This window comes from Vitis riparia, chromosome 4, assembly GCF_004353265.1.
Source record: "Vitis riparia cultivar Riparia Gloire de Montpellier isolate 1030 chromosome 4, EGFV_Vit.rip_1.0, whole genome shotgun sequence".
Taxonomy (NCBI): Eukaryota; Viridiplantae; Streptophyta; class Magnoliopsida; order Vitales; family Vitaceae; genus Vitis; species Vitis riparia.
In genome coordinates, this window is record NC_048434.1 from 35,584 (window position 1) to 58,858 (window position 23,275).

The 23,275-nt window shown below is 33.2% G+C and overlaps 2 protein-coding genes across 4 annotated transcripts; one reads left to right on the forward strand and one right to left on the reverse strand.

Annotated features, from left to right (window-relative positions):
* The first annotated feature begins 8,634 nt into the window (after positions 1 to 8,634).
* On the forward strand, positions 8,635 to 14,916 carry LOC117912582 (NADP-dependent malic enzyme-like). 2 transcript variants are annotated; one of them, XM_034827227.1, is made up of 20 exons: positions 8,635 to 8,804; positions 9,076 to 9,281; positions 10,312 to 10,432; positions 10,545 to 10,619; positions 10,733 to 10,884; positions 10,988 to 11,093; positions 11,221 to 11,286; positions 11,438 to 11,533; positions 11,669 to 11,740; positions 11,839 to 11,922; positions 12,028 to 12,126; positions 12,607 to 12,654; positions 12,742 to 12,795; positions 12,922 to 13,020; positions 13,112 to 13,201; positions 13,287 to 13,364; positions 13,486 to 13,560; positions 13,665 to 13,755; positions 14,369 to 14,497; positions 14,586 to 14,916. In XM_034827227.1, exons 1-20 carry the CDS (start codon positions 8,775 to 8,777, stop codon positions 14,672 to 14,674), a joined length of 1,860 nt encoding a protein of 619 aa, XP_034683118.1. In that variant the 5' UTR covers positions 8,635 to 8,774; the 3' UTR covers positions 14,675 to 14,916. The 2 variants fall into 2 exon arrangements, with proteins under 2 accessions (XP_034683118.1, XP_034683119.1); XM_034827228.1 differs by having other exon boundaries at positions 9,092 to 9,281.
* A 554-nt stretch (positions 14,917 to 15,470) lies between these two features.
* LOC117912583 lies at positions 15,471 to 22,513 on the reverse strand. 2 transcript variants are annotated; one of them, XM_034827229.1, is made up of 10 exons: positions 22,231 to 22,507; positions 21,254 to 21,336; positions 21,088 to 21,165; positions 20,666 to 20,778; positions 20,496 to 20,561; positions 18,436 to 18,537; positions 17,719 to 18,292; positions 17,282 to 17,487; positions 17,034 to 17,197; positions 15,471 to 15,988 (listed from the first exon to the last, which is right to left on the reverse strand). In XM_034827229.1, exons 1-10 carry the CDS (start codon positions 22,353 to 22,355, stop codon positions 15,853 to 15,855), a joined length of 1,647 nt encoding a protein of 548 aa, XP_034683120.1. In that variant the 5' UTR covers positions 22,356 to 22,507; the 3' UTR covers positions 15,471 to 15,852. The 2 variants fall into 2 exon arrangements, with proteins under 2 accessions (XP_034683120.1, XP_034683122.1); XM_034827231.1 differs by lacking the exon at positions 15,471 to 15,988 and having other exon boundaries at positions 17,085 to 17,197; positions 17,296 to 17,487; positions 22,231 to 22,513.
* Positions 22,514 to 23,275: the final 762 nt, after the last annotated feature.

Genomic DNA, 23,275 nt, shown 5'->3' on the forward strand with positions numbered 1-23,275 from the left:
TATGCTTTATAAAAATCACCTAAAAATATTTCAAATTAGTTCTTAAAAATAACTTATTTTCAAGACCACATAAAAATGTGTCAAACTTTTTTTAAAAAAAAAATTTTAAAAGTATTTACATTCTAAAGAATATGAATTATTTCTAAAAAAAAGGTTCAAATTCTATTAGTCAAGTTTTTATACATGACAGTTCAAACACTAAATGGTTTATACTCTTTCTTTTTATATTTCTCTTTGTGAAAAATAAGAAAAATGGCCATTGTTATCTAGCATTACACTTTTGTGGAAAACATTGAGTATATAAATAAATAAATTGAATAGGATGAGCATGAACCATGTTGGACTAAATTGGTTAAAATCAAATCAACTAAGGTGGTGTTTGTTTTTTTATTTAATTTTAAATAAAATTTTAATATTTAATAGTGTTAAATAAAAGATCGTTTGTTTTTATAGTATTTTATTTCTATTAAATATTAAAAATCAAAGGAAAATCAATATATTATTTTTTTCTATTTAAAAAAAATTACATATTTTAACTTTTTCTATTTAATAAAAAATTTATAATAAGTTATGAAAAAATAGAAAAACAAATAATCTAAATTATGAAAATAAATTATTTTCAATAAAAAAACAAACACCACATAAATGTTTAAAATTGAGGACTCTGATATTTTTATTTTTATTTTAATCTTAATTATTTTATATATCTATAAAATAATATAATTTGCAAGTTGATTTGGGATTGGAGTTGTAATAAACAAATTAGTTCGCTATATTTGACTTAGTAAAATTTTATTTTATTTTTCTAGTTCAAGATATTAGCACTATAATAATAATAATATGTGACATAGGCACATGGTCTAGGTAGGTATGAGAATAAAAATCTGAAGGATTGATATTATGTCATTTCCACCTTTGACGTTATCTATTATTAGTTTATTACAGGAATATGAAGATTCCGATCTAGCTAGTTGTCTCATACAAGAGTATTTTGTAATATGCCGTGCCACTTCATAGTTTATGTCTGGTTTAATAATTTAAGGTTATATTATGTCATGTCATGACTCATTAGAAGATATTAGCCTTTTATCTTCCAAATCTGTGGACTCCTTTACGAGAATAATTTTACAACTTTTCATTATAAGACTATTCGAAAAGGTTGTTTACAATTTTTTCCAAACTATCCATTCATTTGAAAAATTTTACCATTCACGACCTCATTTACATGTCTTATCCACGAAACAGTTTCAACACCTTAAAAATTATTTATGAGGCAAATAGTCAAAAGAATGAATTAAAAGTCTCAAGTTAGGAGAACACTTTTAGGAGTTTTTAACATGAAATTGTCATTCTACTAGAACATTTACACTATATTCAAGAAGAACCAAGACTCCAAAAGTACTTTAAATAACACATATGTTAGTTGAATTTTATTTAATCATATATGTAGGGGCTTCCTCGTGTGGCCACGTGGCAGGCCATCTTTGTTCCACATGGCATCCTTCTATCTCTGTTCGGACGAGCATAACCAGATCGGAATATCCAATCTGGCCTATGAGTATCAGTAGGCGGTTACATTGTGTCCCTCTAAGACTACACGATGTATTCCGAATAGGTTTCTTGACCCACTCCCACGAGCAATCATTCTCCTCATGATAGAAGTTTGCTCAATGGGACGTTACCCAGTCTCTGCAAGCGACCTACCACACGATGCACCATGCGCCCTGCAAACTAAGGTGACAAGTGAACCATCAGATCACCCCCACTAGCAATCCCTGTAAGTCGCCCAAAGGATGATGCTTGCTTTATCATCAATTGTGCTATCATCATGACTGCGAAAGTCAAGAAGCAGCCTCAACACATATGTGACACCGTCCCAGACACTATAAAGGCCCTCCTCAAACCCAAAATCAAGGTATGCACGCAATACAAAACTCATTCTTTAACTCAAAAATGAGGCAATCTCGCGAGTTGACATTAAGCATTTGACTTAGGCTTCGAAGGGTGTGTCCGGACAACTTGTCCGGACATCTTTTGCAGGGAATAAGGGAGAAGCACCGCTCCCAATTGACTAAGCTTCAACAATATACACACTCTTTAGCCTTCAAAGTTAGAACAAAGTAAGAAAAGGATGATACATTATGTTAAGTAACTTTTTATTGATAATATTCGATCTTTTTATGGTTTAATTTTGTCATACTTGATATATAATGTATTTGTGAAGTAATTTGCACTAGTAGCTAAGTTTTACTTACTCCCATTATAGATTATCCTTTTTCTTTTATTTCAAATTCTAAACTTTCTAATGTAGATATTCAAAAACGGACCACGTCCAAGAATTTGAGCTCTTCAAAATGATAAGAAAGAAGATATAGCAACACCATAAAAGAGGTACCTATCGAAAAAGTGGCTTATATCATGTATATGTTTAGGTCTATATTATGTATATGTTTAGGTCTTATCAATTTATACTTTAGTCTTATTATTTTATATTTTAGTTTTATGTATTTATACTTTAATCTTATTATTTATATCTAACTTAATTTTATATACATTAATCTCATTATTCTCATTATTTATACTGATCAAGACAAAGTTCAATAATTACCTCATTTGAACTTAGATTTTTTTGTTAGCCCAAGGGTTCTCCCAATCGGGTTTTGATGATAACAAATCATGGTTAAGTGACTAATTGGTTTGAATGATAAAGAATCTCAGGTATAAATTCGGAAATTCATCAAATGACCAAAGGGGTACAAGATTGAGACTATTGGAAGACTTTTGATTATAGGAAACGAATGTAAGATGAATGCATGGATGCACTTATGTTTTTCATACATTTTCATGCATCTTTGAAAACTCGATTTATTCTTTAAAATTTCGATTTCATTAAAACCCGAGTTTTATCAAATGTACCTTAGGCAAAACGTTTCAAAATTGACATATTAATTTACCTAAAAACCTTGTCTAAGTGTTAGAAAAGAAAGGAATTGAAAATGATAGGTTTTCGGGGCCAAAAGGCTGAACCAGTCAAGGCTCTGACCAACCGGCTCAACCGGTTGAGGAACCGGTCGACCGGTTGCCCTTATTCGGTCGAGGTCCGGTAGAGGAGTGTCAAAAACACTCTCTCTCATCCAGTAGCTTCCTCTTCCCAGTTGAGGTTCCATTTTTCCCGATCGACCCCCAACTCGACAGGTCGAGGTTGCCTTTTGCTTTTCTTGGCTTCTGAGCTTAGAAACCTATAAATTGAGAGTTCCACTTCATTTATGATAGAGAGAATACTTGCAATCAATTGTCTACTTACCTATTCTTGACTTAAAAGCTCTCATTTCTTTCTTAGTGCATTAAACCATCACTTACATATCTTTTAGTGCACCCTTATGAGTCATCCTAACTTTGTTTTGTACTTGAACTATCTTTAAGCTAGGTTAAGGGATTCTTTCTTGTAAAACTTAAGTGTTAAAGTATTCAAGAGGTTTGAATCTTGAAGAGATTATGTAAGAGCCCATTGGAGCCAGCATCCAAGTGTAAAGAATTGGAAGCTTGGTTGAAGCTTCAAGCTAGTGGAACCCTCATTCGATTAGGAGATTAAGGAGAGTGGACGTAAGCAAGGAAGTGCCGAACCACTATAAAATCCGAGTTTGAATTCTCTAACTCTATTTCTTCATTTCTTGATTATATTGTGCTTGAATTTGTTGTGTTGAAAAAGTTTTGAAAAACCCAATTCACCCCTCTCTTGGGTGTTTTTCTCAATTTTCTTAATAAAAATGTGACAAATAAGGTTTTATCCAAGATGATAAAGTGAACAACACTCCAAATTTGTATGGAGATTGACAGGTCAAGCTTTGAACACCCATCAAACTATGCCAATCCTACATTAATGACAAAAACAAGAAAGGAACAACTGTATTTTCATGGTGCTCATCATCTAAAATACCATATTCTTCTTCCTGATTTAATGGTTGAAACCTTCGTAATTGCAAGTTCAAAACACTTTCTTCTTAAGTTCTAGACCGAGTGGGTAGGAGAAGGGTTGTTTGCAAAATTGAATTACTCACTGCTCATAATATCTTTTACTACTTAGATTTTATATAAACTCATAATCCTTTCCATTCATGTAGACATCGATTTTTTTTTTAGTGAATTTAATTATCATTAAATTGGTCTTAAAAATGAATAACTTTTCAATTCTATAAAATTCGGGCTCATCACACACATTTAACACATGGCTTATGTAGGATCTTAGATCTTAAAAACTTTCCTAAAAATAATTGTTGTTAAGAAATGCGCATACCCTAGCTTTATATAGTATATTCACTCAATCACTCAGGACATTCGAACACAAAGAGAGTTGATGAACACGACTTCAAATCATTGACCTTGGCTCTAATCCCACTTGTAGGACATTAGGCGCTACCAACTCTTCTAAAAGCAATTACTATTGGGAAATGCGTATGCCTTAACTTTATAGTGCATTCACCCAAATACTCACGACATTCGAACACATAGGGATTTGATGGACGTAACCCTCTGATGTGCCAACAACATAGATTTAAAATGTTACACGCTGTGAAATTTGAAAAGTTACAAAATTTATTCTTTCAAATAAAATCAAACATTCCATTTATAATTAAAAGATAATTAAAAATAAATATTTTGTTAACAAATTTTCTTAATGAAAGAGACAAGTTACCAAAATCAATGAACCAAATACTTTGTATTAAACAATTAAATATTAAAATTCCAAATTTAATTATCTAGTTTCACTTATAAATAATAATGACTTCATTGACTTTGGCAAAATGACTTTACATAGGAAAACAGGTTTAAAAAAAATTCATAAAATCTCCTTCTAAGTTCAAAAAAATTACAGAAGAGCTATACATGTGTTCGTTGCTTTTCAATAAAATTTATTTTGGAATAAGCTACTCTAGGTTTTCGATTGATTTTTAAAATCAATAAAACACTTTTGTCATATACTTTTGAATTGTGAACAAAACAAAATATTTAGAACCCAAAATTATTAATTTTTATAAAAAAATTTATTTCATATATATTTTCTATAATTTTGCTTATTTTTGTGGGTTGATGAAATTTGTAAAATGTATACACCTTTTAGCATCCACATCTTAAAACTTGAGTCTTAGTTTACTAGATTCTTATTTCTCTGAGTGTTCTCACCATTCATTATATGTTTTAATTGTTTGATATAGATTTTACATTTTACATATATCTTTGAATTCATGATGTTTCTTTATAGAATATTTTATTAAAATAATGAGATAATTGAAAATTTGTAAATATAACTCTGTTTTTGATGTTTTTGGGAAATCACTTTGTTTTGATATATATATATATTTTTTATATTTAAACTTTAAAAAAAAAAAAAAAGTGTTTGATATTAGATAGAGATTAAAAAATTATTGAAAAACATTTTTATCTAAAAGGCATTATGTTAAATGGTTTTAAAAGATTAAAGGATTTATATTTTCAATATTCTTTTAATATAATAATCCTTGGTTCCATATATCTGTGAAATATTGAAAAGGATGTATAAATGCATACAAGCAAAAAAAACATTAAAGAATGAAGACAAAATAATTGTTAGAATGCATGGCAAAAGGATGCATCATCTTGAATTGAAATTTAGGAAAAATAGGCCTTCAAGGTATGAATTTGGATGGGATAAGAGATAATAGACTTATGTTTGATTCAGAAAGAGTCCAAGGCTTATGAATTTGTGATCGGATAAGAGAGATAGACTCACGTTCGAATTCATAAGAAGACTAGGCAAAGAAATTTATTAAAATAAATAAATATAATAAAAGTAGGTTAGAAATTTATTTAATTTTGTGTAAAGGAGGAAAAACAAGTAAAAATGAGTTTAAAAAATAATTTATGGATTCTAAGTATATTTTTTAGTCAAAACAAAATTGGTGGAGGTCCGGTCCGTAAGTGAGACGCGCCACAAAGACAGGTTCAAATGCACCTTAGTTTGGTTCATTTTCAACGGTTTCAGCCTTCCCAGAAGAGCCTGCCAACCTCATCTACCACTACATTGACTGACCAACAAATATGAAAGCAAGAAAACGTAGACAAACAAAAAGAAAACATCTGCCCTCCATTTCACAATTTATTATTCTTTGTTTTTTAAAGATAAAACGGTTTTTCTAGCTAATTCAGAAAAAAGAAAGATAAATTTTTAAAAATATGTTCCAAAATACATAGGTTGATTTTTAAAACAAATCAGAGTTATTTTTAATTATTTTTATATTTTTTAAGTAATAATTGAAAACATGAAGAATGTTTTTTTATTATTATACATAAATATATAATACTCTTCATAATTTTTTTTAAAAATATCTATATTTTATAATTGAGTTGTTGAATAAAATTTTATCATCAAAAACTGTTTTGCTACGTATGAAACAAGCTTAAATTTTTCACACATATTTACTTTAAAATAAAATGATTTTACGTATTAAAAAAAGGCACCTGACAAATAATGATTTCACCAGAATATGACTTAAATTATCTTAAAAATTTTATTTATCTTAAAAATAAAAAATTATCTTCGTGAATAATTGTCGTGCAGACAGTAAACATTTCACAAAAATATTAATTTAAATTAATATAAGAAGTTGTAACCCTGTTGTTTGAGATACGCATTTTATCAGACTTATTATCTAAGGTGGTTTAGTAGTTTATTATGATGTCAGTAGACGTAAAATGATATTATAATATCAGCCATTACTTCAGATTAGCGAGTGAATTAATGTGTATTAATTTATGGTGCATGCCCAGCTAGCCCACAACGAAAAGTAGGTGGGTGGCACGTTCTGAATCTGGTTTCAGATGAAAGATTCAAAATCTGTTTGCTGACCTTTTAAAAAATGGTTTTCACAAGCTCATGAACAACTGAATTTATCTAGAAATAGTTTGAATTTATTAAAAATGATAATATATTTTTAGAACAAATTTTCAAAAAATTAAACTAAAGTTCATCAAATATCTTCAACTTGTTGATGCCACAAATGTCCGGAGACATAAATTTCCCCATTTATATTTTATATTGAATATCCCGCAACAAAGGGAGCAAATTGTATTTTTTAAATTAAAATATTATTTTTTGTTTTAAAAAATAAAAACTATTTTCAAACATGCTCTGAGTTTTCAAATCAGGCAACCGGATTAGAATTTTTTTGTAGTGCTCTGGTATCAAATTGAGGGTGCCTTGACTAACTACAATTCCTATCCAGACGTCGTTCTCTAGATTGGTGGCTTTTGTGGGGGAGGTTGTTCTTGACTTCTTGTCAAGGCATACATGACAAGAGTGGTTCAAATTTCAATGGGATAGATAAATTGACTTTTGAATTTATTAATTTAATTCTAAGATAATTAATGAACAAATATATTAAAATTTTCAATTTGGCATGACTTATCATTTTTATAAACTTGTGTGATATTTTGTTCTTTTTTTATGTAAAATTTGAAAAACTTTTAGTTTATTTAAAACCTAAATAAAAATCGTTGTAAAAGTGTTAATTTAAACTTTAAAAGCACATAATGAGATATCCAACGTCTATTTTAAGGTTTGTCTAAAAAAACCAAAAATCCTTTAAGACTATGTTTGTTTATTTAAAATTTAAAAATAAAATATGGATAAAAAAATAGAGGAAACAAGTTAAAATTAATAAATAATTTTTGTATATTTTTTTAAACATATTTTACTTATTTTTCTTTATTGATATAAAAATTAAATACTTTAAAAATATATGGATTTTAATTAATTTTAATTTTTTTAACTTATAAATAAAAAAATTATAATTTTTTTCCTTCCCTTATTATTTTATAGTAACCAACTATTATGTCCCGATGACATTGATGTCTTGTAAAAATGTAATTATTATTATGTAATGATATTAAAAAATGTACCATAAATTGTTTAAAAAAAAATCCCAAACATGGATGGGTCTATATATATTTAAAGGCTTGCCTTTTTAACTTTAAATTTTGGGTAGCATTTAAAGATACAAAACCCATCATGGAAAATAAAATGATCGTAGGAAATAAGGAACCATCACCATAATGATGACGTCGGATGAAATTATATAATTTCATACCAATTTATCCGTGTTGTGCTTTTCACCTGACACCTCATTGTAACACATGCTCAGTGCTCCCATTCCATTCTCACCATAAAAAAAATATGGGTGATAAATCCGCAGAAAAAATAAAAATGGGTTGTTGTATGATATTTGATTAAAATGTCTTCATTTTTATTTAAATTTACATATAAATATTTAAAATAATTTAAAATATTTATATCAAAAATTAATTATCCTTTAAATAAAAACATAAAAAATATTAAATCCACGAATTTAATCAACGTCATCTAATTCCATTTAAAAATATTTATTCAACGACATCCTTTTAAAAATACTTTTCTTTTTTGGGGTCAAAATCCCAGAAAGTGGCATCATATAAAAAGCAATTAAACGGTGCTGGTGGATACGATGATCTAAAAAATCCTGAGGTTTAGATTCTCACATACATAATTAATTCACAGAATGAAAAATTCAGATTTGTGCAGTGTCGTTTCACTTTCCCTATATTTTTCCTGCCTTCCAAACAAAATTAGTAGAACCCGTATATGGCCAGAGCAGTTGAGGGCCTTGAGGCTACTCTCTCCTTCTCCCATATTTCTCTTTCTAGAAGGAACGCGTGACATTCTCTCTCTAAAAACGCGGCAGAAGCACACCGTAGCATCCACTATGATTTTATTGCACAGACCCAACAGTCAGGTATAATGAATATGACCCTTTAACCCCACGTTTAAGCATTGCTGTTTCACACCACACAGCAACCCCCAGATTTGTAATAAGGCTGAAAAAATCAGTTTGAAAATTGGGTTTAGGGTGGTTTTGCTTTTTGACATTGAAATTTTGGAAACAGCGGCTGTTTTCGCTTAACTATAAAAAGGGGTGCTGTGGGCTTTTGTTTTGGCACACCAAGAGGTTGAGTCTTGTTTCTGTTTTCTGGGTTTTTGGCTTTTCTTTTTTGTTGTCGTTTTAGCTGCTCTCATTGGCAGGGAAAAGTCTTGCTCTGTTGGTGAGTGGAGGAGGAGAAAGAAAAGTCAGGGTTGCAATGGCGAGTAATGGTGTTTCAGGGCTTGATATGGAGAAGAAATCCGCTGGTGGTGGAGGTGTTGAAGACATTTACGGTGAGGATAGTGCCACGGAGGACCAGCTTGTCACTCCCTGGACTGTTTCTGTTGCTAGGTGAGCTACTGATGATAAATGCTTTTGGAATTGCTTATTATTATTATTATTTTAAAAAAGAAAACAATTGAACCTACCTTTTCTTTCAATTGATGTATTTTAATTACATCTTCTGATTTTGCTCAGTCGGATTCAGATGTTCATTATATATATATATAATCGACGGTTTATTTTTCATTATATTATTGGGGAGTATATTGGTTTTTTCTCAGTTTTATTCAAGTGTTTTTGTGATTTTCTCATTTTCAAACACATCCATTTTATTATTTGTTTTATGTTAATTAGCAGCATTTTTCATTATGTTCTTTCAGGGTATGTTGATTTTTGCTACGTTATATTCTTTCTTACTGTTTTATGTTTTCTTTGGTTGTATATTTCACGTGGGGTTAGTTGATTTTTGCTCATTTGGATTGGATCAGGGATGGGTTTGGCTTTAGATATTCTTTGGTTTTGAAAGCTCTTTATTTCATACCTGAAAAAAATAATACGAAAAAGGAGAAGACTTACGCGTTGCACTGGATTGTAAACCCTTATTCGCCGTTCTGTGCTCATCTTATTTTTGGGTTGATTTCCAAAACATGAGAAGGAAAGAAAGGAATGATAATTACTTTTTCTTCTCTTTTTTTTGGTATTTCTGTTGAAACTTCTTCTGAAAAAACAAGTTGTATGGAAGTGGATAATGATCTCTTTTATATAATGCATGTGTCATCATCCAGTTGATGCTGTTTCTGTTGGAAGATATGGAACTAATATTTTGTCCATCTTGTGATTCAATCAGTTTGTATTATGCTTATTCCTTCCCTTTAATTTCAGCTTCCGGGTTTACTAAGCACCCATGTAAAGTAATAGCACAGCTTCCCAAATTCTGCTTGTCATTTTATGATATTTAATTGTTCATTTCATTTTTTAAAAATATGGTTGGCTCTTCCCCTGTTGCTCGACACCATACTGCTGACCACTATAAATTTTCTCAATGGAACTTGTCATTTGTTACCCAAAGGATTGATAGTCTTCTTTATTTGTGTTTCAGCGGTTATACCCTGTTGCGGGATCCACACCACAACAAAGGGCTTGCCTTCACTGAGAACGAGAGAGATGCCCATTACTTGCGTGGACTTTTGCCCCCAGCACTCCTGAATCAGGATCTTCAGGTAATTTTTAATGACATTGCCTTGAGACTTGAGAGTTCAAACCTATATATTTAATCATCTTCTTTTCATGCTTGACCATTCTTGCTCACCATTTCACAATTCTGGAACTCAGGAGAAGAGATTGATGCACAATCTTCGCCAATATAAAGTTCCGTTGCAAAGGTACATGGCTATGATGGATCTTCAGGTATATATGTTAATCTATACTAATTATCTATATATTCTGGAGTTGGTATATGTACTGAGTTTAGTGAAGCAGAGCAACTCCCCTTCAACTTTGCCTCTGTTTATATTTTGCAGGAGAGGAATGAAAGGTTGTTTTACAAGCTTCTTATTGATAATGTTGAGGAACTGCTCCCAGTTGTCTACACTCCAACAGTTGGTGAGGCTTGCCAGAAATACGGGAGCATTTTCAGGCGTCCTCAGGGTCTTTACATCAGTTTGAAAGAGAAGTAGAGCTCTGATTTTGCATTATGAATTTTTCCTTTTGTGGGAAATTGGATAGTATGTTACTTGCATGTTATGCAAAGGAATCTGAATAGTTGACTTTTTCAGGGGAAAGATACTGGAAGTGCTGAAAAACTGGCCTGAGAGGAGAATTCAAGTTATTGTCGTAACTGATGGTGAGCGTATTTTGGGGCTTGGGGATCTTGGCTGCCAGGTATATGCTGGTTCCACTAGTTTTAAAATCTGCTATTGTATTTGACTTGTGAGATAAACACCTAAGTGACTATCACTTCTGCATTCATCACTGAGTTGACTGGTGAAAATGTTTGAAATATTGTCAGGGAATGGGAATACCTGTGGGAAAACTTTCTTTATATACAGCACTAGGTGGACTACGTCCTTCAGCAGTAAGGACTATTACAATCACTAGCCTTTCTTATTTGATCAATTCCTTTTCTTGTTTTTATGCTGTCTGTTTTATTTTTATTTTTAGTTGTCTGGCACAACCTTTCCCTATTTTTAATCGAAGAAAATTTACGATCTTTGTTTTATTTGCAGTGCTTGCCTGTAACCATAGATGTTGGCACAAACAATGAGCAGCTGTTGAAGGATGAGTTCTACATTGGACTCAAGCAAAGGAGGGCAACTGGGCAGGTTTGATGGTTTTATTTTACATTTTCCCATATTTGATACCTGTCATTTGTCTTGCTGGCAAGATTGCAAACTTTTTATGGTATGAACAATGTAATTATCTGTTATATTTAGATGGTTATTTGTTTGACAATTTAGGAATATGCCGAGCTTCTACATGAGTTCATGTGTGCAGTTAAACAGAACTATGGGGAGAGGGTCCTTATACAGGTCAGTGATCAGTCTGAATGTGCTAATGATTTTGGTTTCCTAGCTTTCCATTTTGTTCCTCATGGTTCTTCTCTAATGCACTCTTCCATATTTTTCAGTTTGAAGATTTTGCAAACCACAATGCATTTGAGCTGCTCGCAAAATATAGCAAAACTCATCTTGTTTTCAACGATGATATTCAGGTAACACAAGTTTTAATGTTACTTCCTCAGCAATTATATGTGCATTTTTTTATATATATTTTGAGGAATACTTTTCCAATTTGTGAACTCTTTTCTCCATTGCAGGGTACAGCATCTGTGGTCCTAGCAGGGCTAATTGCTTCTCTGAAACTAGTAGGCGGGAGCTTAGCTGAGCATACTTTCCTGTTTCTCGGTGCTGGAGAGGTGATGCTCAACTACCATTTGACTCAGAAAGCTTTCCTTTTTGTTTCATATCTCGAAAAACTTTCAAATAACAAATAAAATCAATTCAAAAGGATATATTTGTTGTTTTTGTGCACTTTGATTCCTCATTCTAGATTGGTATGTACCCAATCTAGGCACAATCTCAATTGAAGCATCTCCTATGGAGACTGTCCCTCCTCTATATAATCTGCAGCATTTCCAATTCTTTTGCAATACTTGTTTTTTGAAACTCCACATTTTCTACAATCTATCAATTTGTGAGGATGAATGAGCTGTGTTTAGTCAACATGCATGATTATTTATTCCTTTGGTATTTCTATATTTCCATTTTTTTAGTCTCCGCATTGTGGTTGCCTTTCATTTTCTTAGGAGCCACCTTTTAATATCTTCAAATTTTCTTGTTCATATGCATTATTTGGTGTGTTTTCCTTTCTCATGTTTTAATTTTGGTGCTTGAAGGCTGGAACTGGCATAGCAGAGCTCATAGCTCTTGAGATATCAAAACAGGTACCTGCTTACTAACTTTAATTGGTTTTATCTTCTGTTTTCTTCAGCTGAGCTTTGTGATTAATCATGTAATTTCTTTCTTGGCAGACAAAAGCTCCATTGGAAGAGACCCGTAAGAAGATTTGGCTTGTTGACTCAAAGGTAGTAGAAACCTGATCTTAATTCCATACTGGGCAAAGAATTTCAACCTCTTGGTTGCAATCTTTTCTTCTTTCCCTATATTTTCTTTTTTTCATTGTTAATGTTTGTTTAATTTTTTTTTTGCAGGGACTGATTGTTCACTCTCGCATGGAATCACTTCAACACTTCAAGAAGCCTTGGGCTCATGAGCATGAACCTATTAGGGCACTCTTAGATGCAGTCAAGGTTTGGAAATTCCATCTTAGACTCCAATTTTACAAGAAAATTCAAGTAAATATTTGTGTGGTTTTCTCACTATTTTTTCCCAATTTTTCAGTCTATCAAGCCGACAGTGTTGATAGGATCATCTGGAGTAGGGAAAACATTTACCAAGGAGGTGGTTGAGGCCATGACATCCTTCAACAAGGTTCTATCTCTTTCTAACACAGATATACACATACCATCCAACCAAAGCATATGAAATTAACTTGCATAGTTTGGCTGGCTTGTAGAAACCTCTGATTCTTGCACTCTCCAACCCAACCTCACAATCTGAGTGTACTGCTGAAGAAGCTTATACATGGAGCAAGGTAAATGTAGTGTCTTTGAATTTATAAACCGAGATACCTCATGTTGCCATCTGATGTCTAAAAAAAAACAAAAGAACCTCCTCACTGAGCATCTTTATTTGCATTTTGTTTCAATCTGCAGGGTCATGCAATTTTTGCTAGTGGAAGCCCATTCGACCCAGTTGAATACAATGGCAAACTTTTTGTGCCTGGCCAGGTCCTAATTTGTCTAGAGCACTTCTTATTGTAAATCTTCATCCTCTTTAGTTGAATTCATTCAACAGTAGAGACTGACTTCTGCTCTCTTATCATGGCATTCAGGCAAACAATGCTTACATATTTCCTGGATTTGGTTTGGGTTTGATCATGTCCGGTGCAATTCGCGTGCATGACGACATGCTTTTAGCTGCTTGTGAGTATACAAATCAACATATTTGAATCGGATTTAGTGATTTTTGGATTGAGTTTTGACCATTTCATCTGAAAAGTAATTGGTGTCTAGTAAGGGTAGGTCAAGCCTTTTATGACACATCGCCGTCATTTGGATGACTCGTCCAGATGAAAACCAATTGGTGTTTGTGGAGGTCAAGTCTTTTATGGCACTAGACATCATTAACATGAGACTACCATGAGCTGAACTCATGATCTTTGACTCTGATATTAATTCTTGAATCTAGTTTTGATCATCTCATCTGGAAATCAATTAATATCTCCTTTTATAATAGTGGACATTACTATCATTTGGGTAACCTATCCTTGGACTTAGTAGCAGCATTGTTGCACCACAACAATGAGTTTAACCACAATTCAGTGTTGAAAACCTGTCTGAAAATTCATGCGAATTTTGTCATAAAGCAATAACTTACATCTCAAATCCAGTGTCCTCATTGATCCTATTAATGGCTGATATCAATGGGATGAATACCCGCTGCTGCTCATTTACTTTTTCTTCTCCTCTTATTGATGGTAAGGAACAAGGCACTAGGCTGTGGTTAACTAATTCATTCTTGTTCCTCTTGCTGCAGCGGAAGCTTTAGCTGCACAGGTGACACAGGAAAACTATGATAAGGGACTGATTTACCCACCATTCTGTAATATCAGAAAGATATCAGCTCACATTGCTGCTAATGTAGCTGCTAAAGCTTATCAACTTGGTGAGTTCATATCTGATAAGTCCCAATCCTTAAAACAATGTTTGCTAAAATTTATTCATTCATCCCTTTCGTTTTTTCACTATTACAGGTCTTGCTAGTCGTCTCCCTCGACCTGAGCATCTTGTCAAGTATGCAGAGAGCTGCATGTACAGCCCTGTCTATCGCAGCTATCGCTGAAATTGGGTCATAGTCTTCAACAATCCTGAAGTTTTCATTTTAAGCTACCAATCAATTTTTTATCCTATGTATCACTTTTTATTTGATTGTTACAAATTGTTTAAATTTACTTTAGTACTCCAAGTTCTAGCATGCGTTAGGAGCCTGGTTCTGTACGAGGATGCTTGGAGGTTTTTGGCTTGAAAAAATATTGTCATTTGAAATATGAATCTTAATATACAGATTTCCTTTCACTTTTCCAAGGTCCCGCTACAATACCAATTAAGTACCTATCAAGAGCACACCATCACTTAAAGGATGCCACATGTGTTAATTCAGATGCTACCATTGCTTTACGCCTAAATCACGTTGTTGATCCCATTAATTTATACCCAAATCGTGTTGTAGATCCCATTACTTTATACTCAAATCACATTGTATTGTTCTACAATCCAGATTCCACGTATTCAGATTTAAACTCAAAACTATCGATTCAGTAGTTCAGATTTTTACTTTCCAAAGATCAAACTCTTCAAATAGTTAAAGACTTTTTGAGGCAGACAGGTATGCACTTCCTGACCTTGACGAGCTAAGCAACCAAAGCAGGTGAAATCATGTGATTATCCTGCAAACAGTTGATTATGCAACAACCTTCAAACATTCCCTACAGATTATGCATTAGTTGTTATGTCCTTCGTATCTTTCAAACCAGTGCCTGACCAAGGAGACAGCAAAATCTCAGAAGGTAGAGAGACCATTATTCCCGCTTGATTTCTGGGCAATCTTTGCAAAAATTTCTACCCCAGCACACAAAAGCTGCCTCAATTTAGAATTAAATACACCCAGAAATAAATCTCATGTATTTTGCGCTTGCCTTCACTTTGGCACTGAGACGGACTTCCATAGAAATTCACTGAAGCAACCTAGTAAAAATAAGGCCTCTTATACTTAGAACGAGTACTAGGAAGAAAGGCCAAAAATGCTACTTCAGAACTACCTTCTAAGATGTGAATAGTTCTCCCAAACTGTTGAAACACTAGCATAATTTCAATATGTAATTACCACACACTAGCATAATGCCTAGATGTCATTACCACAGTCAGCACTGAGAATTATCCATGGGATAAGATGCAAATAGCCATATACAAGTAAATTGATCGCATGGTGACTGCAGGTGATTGAAATCAAAAAGTTTAATTTCAGCGCATGTCATCAGCAACTTGGGAACTCCGAATGCCCCAAAACAGGGAAGGCTTCAATTTCTTGTTTGTGGCTGTGAAGAGCCAACCCATTTGGGTTTCGCAAGTGGCACAGTTTGAAATTGTCCATGCATACCTGCAAAAACAAGGAAGGAAAAAGGAATTTGATACAATCATGATCTCTCTAAGAATAGCATCACATAATCATTGACCCAGATACCTCTCACAGATATTTTTTTTTTCTATCTTGATCTTTATTTTTTTTGGTTAGGCACTCAGCACTCTTACAGCTCAATTGACCGAACACAGTAGTAAAGACATCAAAAGCAGCCAAAATAAGAGAGTCCAACTCATCACCAATTATAGAACATGAGTAATAAAAAAATTCCTGATTCTCTTTTGTTATCTGGCATGCTTAATCCAATTCTGTAGCATATAATATTATAGTACCAAGTTACTCCTGGATAATGCAAACAATTACTAAATTATCGTTCATTTTCTAATCTGCATCCCATTTCCCCTGCTAATTAATTCTCGAATTTTCTGCCTTATTTGAGGTGTCTATCTGTTCCTAAATTTCTAAATTGTTTCCAACTGAAAATAATTCTGGATTCCAAATACTGACAGCAAATCCTAAAATATACAGGTTCCTTGAGTAATCTTTCTGAATTATCATATATAAACATTAAAAAGTATGATTGGTTGGACTATCCAACATGTTATTCGCTACTATGGTTTATTTTTAGCCAATCATCCACTGTGCAACTTCATTCCATCTTCAAGCCCCAAAAAATAGCTTATGTGAGCTTCAACCAAACAGAGAGAAAAGATGGTTCTAAGGAGTTATAGGATGGCATTTCATCAGATAGCCATATGGTCGACATAGACATGGTGAACTCAAGAAATCTTGGTATCTTCAAATGGAGAACAGTATGTAATTAAATGGAGTGATTCTGCCAGATGAATACCCAAAATCGACAGTGGGCAGCCTCAGTAAAAAGCGATCCAGGTCAATCTGTTAGATATCAACAGTTGCCTACTTGCCTTCTAATTTCCAGGAAAAACTTAGAAGTTCTTCCTCACAATAGAATCACTTCGCTAATGCGAGGAAGAATAACACTTAGTTCAGATTCTTCAGAAGAGTCACAGGTTCAGATAGAGAATGACAGTAAAGGACATACCCGGGAAACCAGCTGTATTCTTTAATTGGACGCCCAGTTAGTGCTAAGCCATTTGCCTTGTAAAGAGTCATTATTTCATGTACATAACCACCTGGGTTCACATAAGCACCAAGAGGACCTTCACTAGACATCATCAACATATCACTTCGCTTTGCAATTACAGTCTGCAAACAAAAGGGAAAAGGAAAAAAGGTAAATAGATAGGCTTTTCAGTTTTTATACTTCATATTAACAAGCCTGAGTATTACCTGACAATTCTTACATCGAATTCGATCAAAACTTTCAAGTAACTCAATTTCTCGACGTAATCTATATGAGGTACCATCAATCTCAAGAAGCTCCTGTCTAATAGATTCAGACAAAGGAATTTTGCTGCCTATGTGAAATGACAATAGATCAGGCTTCTTCACAAGTTCATCCATGCTTGGTGCACCAACTATCTGTTTCCACATACCTGGGAAACATTAAAATGTTACCATTTCTATAATTGACAGATTAAGGACAGAAATAGCAACAGGTCCACACGTAATTGACTAATTTCCTAGAAAAGAAATAGAAGAAGAGTTAGTTCTACATGCTCCAACAACAGAACATAAGCCTAGTAATCACCAGAATATTAACAAACCAATAGGCTTGCAAAAATTGGGGAAAAGAAAAAAAAAAAAAAAAAGAAAGGTTAAACTACCTGCAGCCCTTTGAGCAAGATGGTAGGAATCATACATTCGATAAACCCAATAGGGCCAGAATGCTCTAGGAACTCCATATGACTGGTTTAACTTGGTAACCATCTGTCCCTCTTTCAGACCCTTCCCTTTGCAGGATTGACTTCCTGAAATGGATTTGTTCCTAATTCCCAAGTTGGCTTTTTTGTTCCTTCTCTCACAGTCTAGATGCATTGACCCTATAGGTTCATTTAGATGAGATCTTCCCAACTGGAGTTCTGACTCACACACAAACTTGTCATCATCACTGCTTGTTGATTCATCAATTGTATCATATCCATAACAAGAATCAATTGCAGATCGATGCATTCTCATTTCTGCCAGAGAGAGCTCACTATCAAAGCTTTCCTCTGAATTTGACTCCGAAGCACTGTCTTTATCCCCATATCTAGGCCGTTTAGCATGAGAAGTATTTGGGTGTGATGTATGGGGGTGACTAAAGCTTCGTAAGTTACTTAATGGTGCCAATTTTCCAAATGCATCCCGTGGAGTTCTTAATGGCAAATCTTCCTGGATAATTTGAACCTCTCCATATGGCTGAAAAATGTAAAATTCATGGTCAGCCTTAACCTAAGGTAATAAAAATGGTATTAACATTATTGAATATCTTCAGAATGTAAAATTATGCATAAAAGATGGTATTAATATTTTTGAATATTCAAAATGTAAATTATGCTAACCACTCCATCATCATCAATCCAACCACGTCTCAAATGGAATCGCTGTTGGCCTCGAGTAACCACATTTAATGAATGATCCTCCAACCGTCGGTATTGCCGAATCTGTATCATTGCACTTATCAAGTTTGGCGAGCTATTGTTAACAAGAGATAAAACAAACTAAAACACCTGATTCATCCAACTATAACGGAGATTGAAATTGCAAATCATGGAATAACAGAAATAGCCAAAATACACAAGTGAGATCAGACATCACTCCTCTGTTGGTGAATTACATACTCAATTTGACAATCCTCTAGTTTTCATAAACACCACTTGAATGGTCAAATCTATGTTTGGCAATTTGCAAACCTCTAGCACAGAAGTTCAAACCAATGGGCAAAAACTAATCTGCTAGCTCAGCAATGAGTTTTTATGAACAAGAATAAGAATTGTTTCTATTCTTCATGTTACCAGACCTTTGCCAGCAGGCTGTAATTATTAGCCTTGCAAACTGCATTTAAACATTTTAAGCGTTGCTGGTTCGTATCTAAAGTGATGGTTGATGAAGCAGATCATTATCATGTAAACCCTCATGCTTTCATTCGCAAATTTTTAACTTGGGAAATTTCATAAGTGTGGATCATCCAAAGGTTTGATCAGATGTCTTGCCTCTCGCCTTTGAAAAAGCTAAAAATCTAGCTAAATTAGAATAACCTCTAAGGCTTGACTCCAGTGGCAAGGAGTTAGAATGGGATGATGGAGATTCTTTGTTCAGTTCCATGCAGGAAAAAGAAGTTACCTATAGAAAAACATGATTAACAAACATGGGTCGAGTAATTAATAAAATTATTTTTTTAGTAAAAATGTGAATTTACAATACAAACGCAAACAAAAAACAAGATGTAAGACTTGCCATTTATAAGAAAAAGGCCCAATCATTAATTAAAGCACCATATGGAATCTCCTTCATGCTTTATTCCCAAAGGCTCATGGAAAAGTAAGAGAAAGCACCTTATTAGCCATAACTATGTTTGCATGACTAATTCAAACACTTTTTTCAATCCTAACTCATAAAAATAATGTCCTCCACACTTACATAGGAAAAAGGGGAGGGAGGGAAGGAAAGGAAAAAAATTCTCAACTCTTCAGCATCACAGTCTATTGTGGAGGTTCACAAATTAATTGACATCTCAATTCCAAAAGACAAATGTCACACCTAGGATTTACATATACAACATATATCACTGTCAAGGGGTGAATTTATTATTATTTATATTTAGATATTTCGATTCAAAAAAAGAAAAAGTAAGGAATTAGAAACTTGAAAAACAAAGATTGGGTTGCGCCATACATATGACAGAGTATAAAATAATAATGTATTTGGCGAATTAAATACCATGATCTAATAATGAACCATTCTGATTAGTTGATAATATTAGTTGAGAATTTTGTGAAAGATTCCTGTGAAAGGTTTCATTAACACCTAATTCATGTCGAGTAGACCTTGTTTTGTTGTTGTGAAAATTCTTAATTCGTGAGTTGTAGGGAGGAACATACTGTCTCCGGACCTTGTTATATTGCAGTTACTATTTTTTCATAAGGACACTTCTCTATTGCTCCACTAGTCCATTCAAGCAACTGGTTTTAGCATAGAACCAACAATCTATGAAGCAGCTCTGTGATTGGAAGAAGTCGCTTCTAATATGTTTTGGGTGTACAAACCTAACCAAATAGAAGCTTGTTTATACTAGAACTAACCTATACACTAAACTTCTCCCAAAACATAATTTGGCTGTGCAGGTTGGTTCTATACAACAGAAACTATTAACTAAAAGGGCTTTGTGCCTGAGTTTCATTTAAGGCTTAAAAGCAAATCCATGGACCATTTGCATATCAGCTGCTCAAATTGCATTGCCAACAGATTAAATTTAATACTATAGGATGACACAACTACAGTATGAGATGTTGGAATATTTGAAGAAAAAAAAAGAATCCATATATTAAATGAACAGGAAGTTAGGCTTTAGTCATCATTAAAGCAAGAAAAACTAACAAGCATTAAAGTTCAGTACCTATACCTCTGCAGTTGTCCCAATGGTTGAGAACCTTATCCTCCCACTATCAGGATCCCTTTCGACATGGACCTGAACATTTCAAGTAGCATTGAAGCTTTCAAGTAAAGGACTAGTTAAAGAGGCACCAGATATGGACAAAGCAAGTGACCAGCTGTCAAGAGGAATTTACTTACAACACCTATAGTATAAGGAGCATCAGCTTGGTGCAATGCTTTTTCAACAGCAGCTACAAAATTGGACTTAATAACTCTCAGAGGAAGGGTGGCCTCTGGGAATAGAACAGCTCCTGACAAAAATATAAAGAAATTCAAATCTCCCGTTATTAAGACTATAACACTACTAACCAATACCATTACAGAAATTGCATAACTCCCATTACAAATCCATCTTACTTATAATGACAACAAATTTTTCAGGGAATCCATTTTTCATTATTTTGGATAAGTGCAGAATCTTTTTAACAAACAACAGACTGTCATTTGCCCAGAACAACAAGAATTGTACCAGTAAAACTTAGATGATGATGAATATATGCATGGGCAAGCTATCAAAACTAAAAAGTAGTGCCAAGAACAAGAAAATGAATAATATATACCTTCAAGATAGAACAATGGTAAGGCCCAGACAGCTCCTCCATCTAAGAAAGCTAGCCTATGGTGAGTGTCTTCAACCTCTGTTATAAGCAAGTGAGATCATTAAACCTTTGATAGTTTTGAGTTCCATAAAACATCAAGAAATACCATAAAACACCATGTGCCTACCACCAAGGTATGTATGCAAGGAAGCCAAACAGGTGTCGAAGGTAAATTCACTGGATGAGGCAGCACCTCTATAGCCATGATCACTTTACCAGTAACAGAATATGAGCAACAGTAATGAAAACAATGTTAGTTTTATTGGAAAAACTACTAATAAAACAAACACGACATACATATATTATAATTTTCATATCCTTCTTCTTTTTTGGCCTTAGGTACCTTGTATACATTGTGCATATTTTTGTGCACCCTTCGTTAGGTGCTTTTAATAAAATTGCTTTTACCTAATATATATACATACACACACATATTGGTGGCCTATGTTAGTTGATCCATCATCATCTTTTAATGTTTTTTGGAAACCCAAAAACATTAAACATGATATTTCTTATTTTTCTTGAAAACCAAAGAGTTATAAGATTAAATTATTCTAATTGTACTCATAAATCTTCAGTTTTCTTGACAACCAAACGAAGTTTTAGAATCAAGTAAAAGATGAGTGTCATTTCAATTTGCAGCAACTTAAATTACCAATCAATAATTTACATTTTCATTCAAATGGAAAATATAATACCAAGGCCTGTTTGGTTGCTGCGAAAACTGATTATAAGGAAAAAAATGAAAATAAAGAAAAATAAATTATTCCATTTTCTATCGTTTGGTTCGTTCCCCTTAAAGTACAAGGCTACAAGTTTTCTTCTCTTTCGTTCTTATTTCGTTTCCCTCCATTTTCTCCGTGGCCAAACAGCACATACGCAAGGAACCAGATTTAATTAAACAAACAATAGAGCTTTAACAGCTAGTGCAGAACTGCAACTACAATAAAAAAAATGTTGGACAGAAAACAACTCCGAATTCCACAGTAAGGCATTTCTTATTTCGAACGATTTTAAAAAACCATAGAACCCAGAATTAAATAAACAAAAACATTAATTAATTAATAGAGCGGATGAGACTGGATAACGAATATGATTGATTACGTGGCGGCATCGTCGTCTGATTCGTTAAGGTCATCGACTTCCTCGATCTGTAATTCCTCAAATTCCAGCTCTCGAATCTGCTGGATCTGATATCTCTCTCTTTCCAGTAAACTATCGCGATCCATCTCCTTCTTCTTATTCTTCTAGGGTTTGGCCTGACTATGAAACTATTTTTATGATCAGGCCGAAGCTCTCTCGCAGATCACACGTGGATCGGGTGAGTGCCAAATGGCAAAAACAAAATTGAGTCAAATAATGGACCGGACCCGAAAGATTGGAACCATCTGCAGATCCGACCCATATGCCGCTGCGGGGAAGGGAAAATCCAAAATTGTGCTTTGGAGATAGATAGACTTTACAGTTGGGTCAATATCCACGCAACTTACGAGTTTGGCCTCAAATGGTGGAGGATGAGGCAAAATTGCAGGGGAAAGAAAATATCAAGTAAAAGTAATTAGGATAGAAAAAAATAAAAAAAATAAAAAAATAGATTAAAATTGATAAATTATTTTTATTTGTTTCTTTAAACTCATTTTATTTATTTTAATTCATCTATATAAAGATTAAATAATTTAAATATACATAAGATTTTAATTAATTTTAATTATATTTTATTTTTTTTATATTTTTTATAAGACAATCAAATATAAAAAAAATGTTTTTCTTTCCTTAAAGTTAAAATAATTAACTTATACTTATGAAAATATAGCATAAACATATTTTAATTTAACTTTTTTTGAACACATGTGAAATCAAAATATAAGATAGCTTTTCATAAAAATAAAATATAAAAAAAAAAAGTTGACAATTATTAAATTCGGATATTATGAACTTTGACATACATATGATAACATTGATAAATAGTTATAGTACCATAAAAATGCAAGTAATAAAGATCACAGAGTTATTATGGCTCGAGGGGGGGAGTAGAGCAAACTTCAAAGGAGAGTGGAGAGAAACAAGTGTTTTCAACTATAAAGCATTTAAGAGAAAATATCTAAAGATGTACTTCATGATTTGAGCTCTTCAGGATCCTAAACCAAAT

What these genes read in the sequence shown, in the direction of transcription:
- LOC117912582 (XM_034827227.1), top strand. Translation starts at nt 8,775, where the DNA reads ATGATTTTATTGCACAGACCCAACAGTCAG. An exon ending in TTTTCAACGATGATATTCAG is followed by an intron (nt 11,923 to 12,027) that starts GTAACACAAGTT and finishes TCTCCATTGCAG; the next exon opens with GGTACAGCATCTGTGGTCCT. An exon ending in CCATGACATCCTTCAACAAG is followed by an intron (nt 13,202 to 13,286) that starts GTTCTATCTCTT and finishes GCTGGCTTGTAG; the next exon opens with AAACCTCTGATTCTTGCACT.
- LOC117912583 (XM_034827229.1), bottom strand. Translation starts at nt 22,355, where the DNA reads ATGGATCGCGATAGTTTACTGGAAAGAGAGAGATATCAGATCCAGCAG. An exon ending in ACCATTGTTCTATCTTGAAG is followed by an intron (nt 20,779 to 21,087) that starts GTATATATTATT and finishes TATTTTTGTCAG; the next exon opens with GAGCTGTTCTATTCCCAGAG. An exon ending in TTCGATGTAAGAATTGTCAG is followed by an intron (nt 17,198 to 17,281) that starts GTAATACTCAGG and finishes TTTTGTTTGCAG; the next exon opens with ACTGTAATTGCAAAGCGAAG.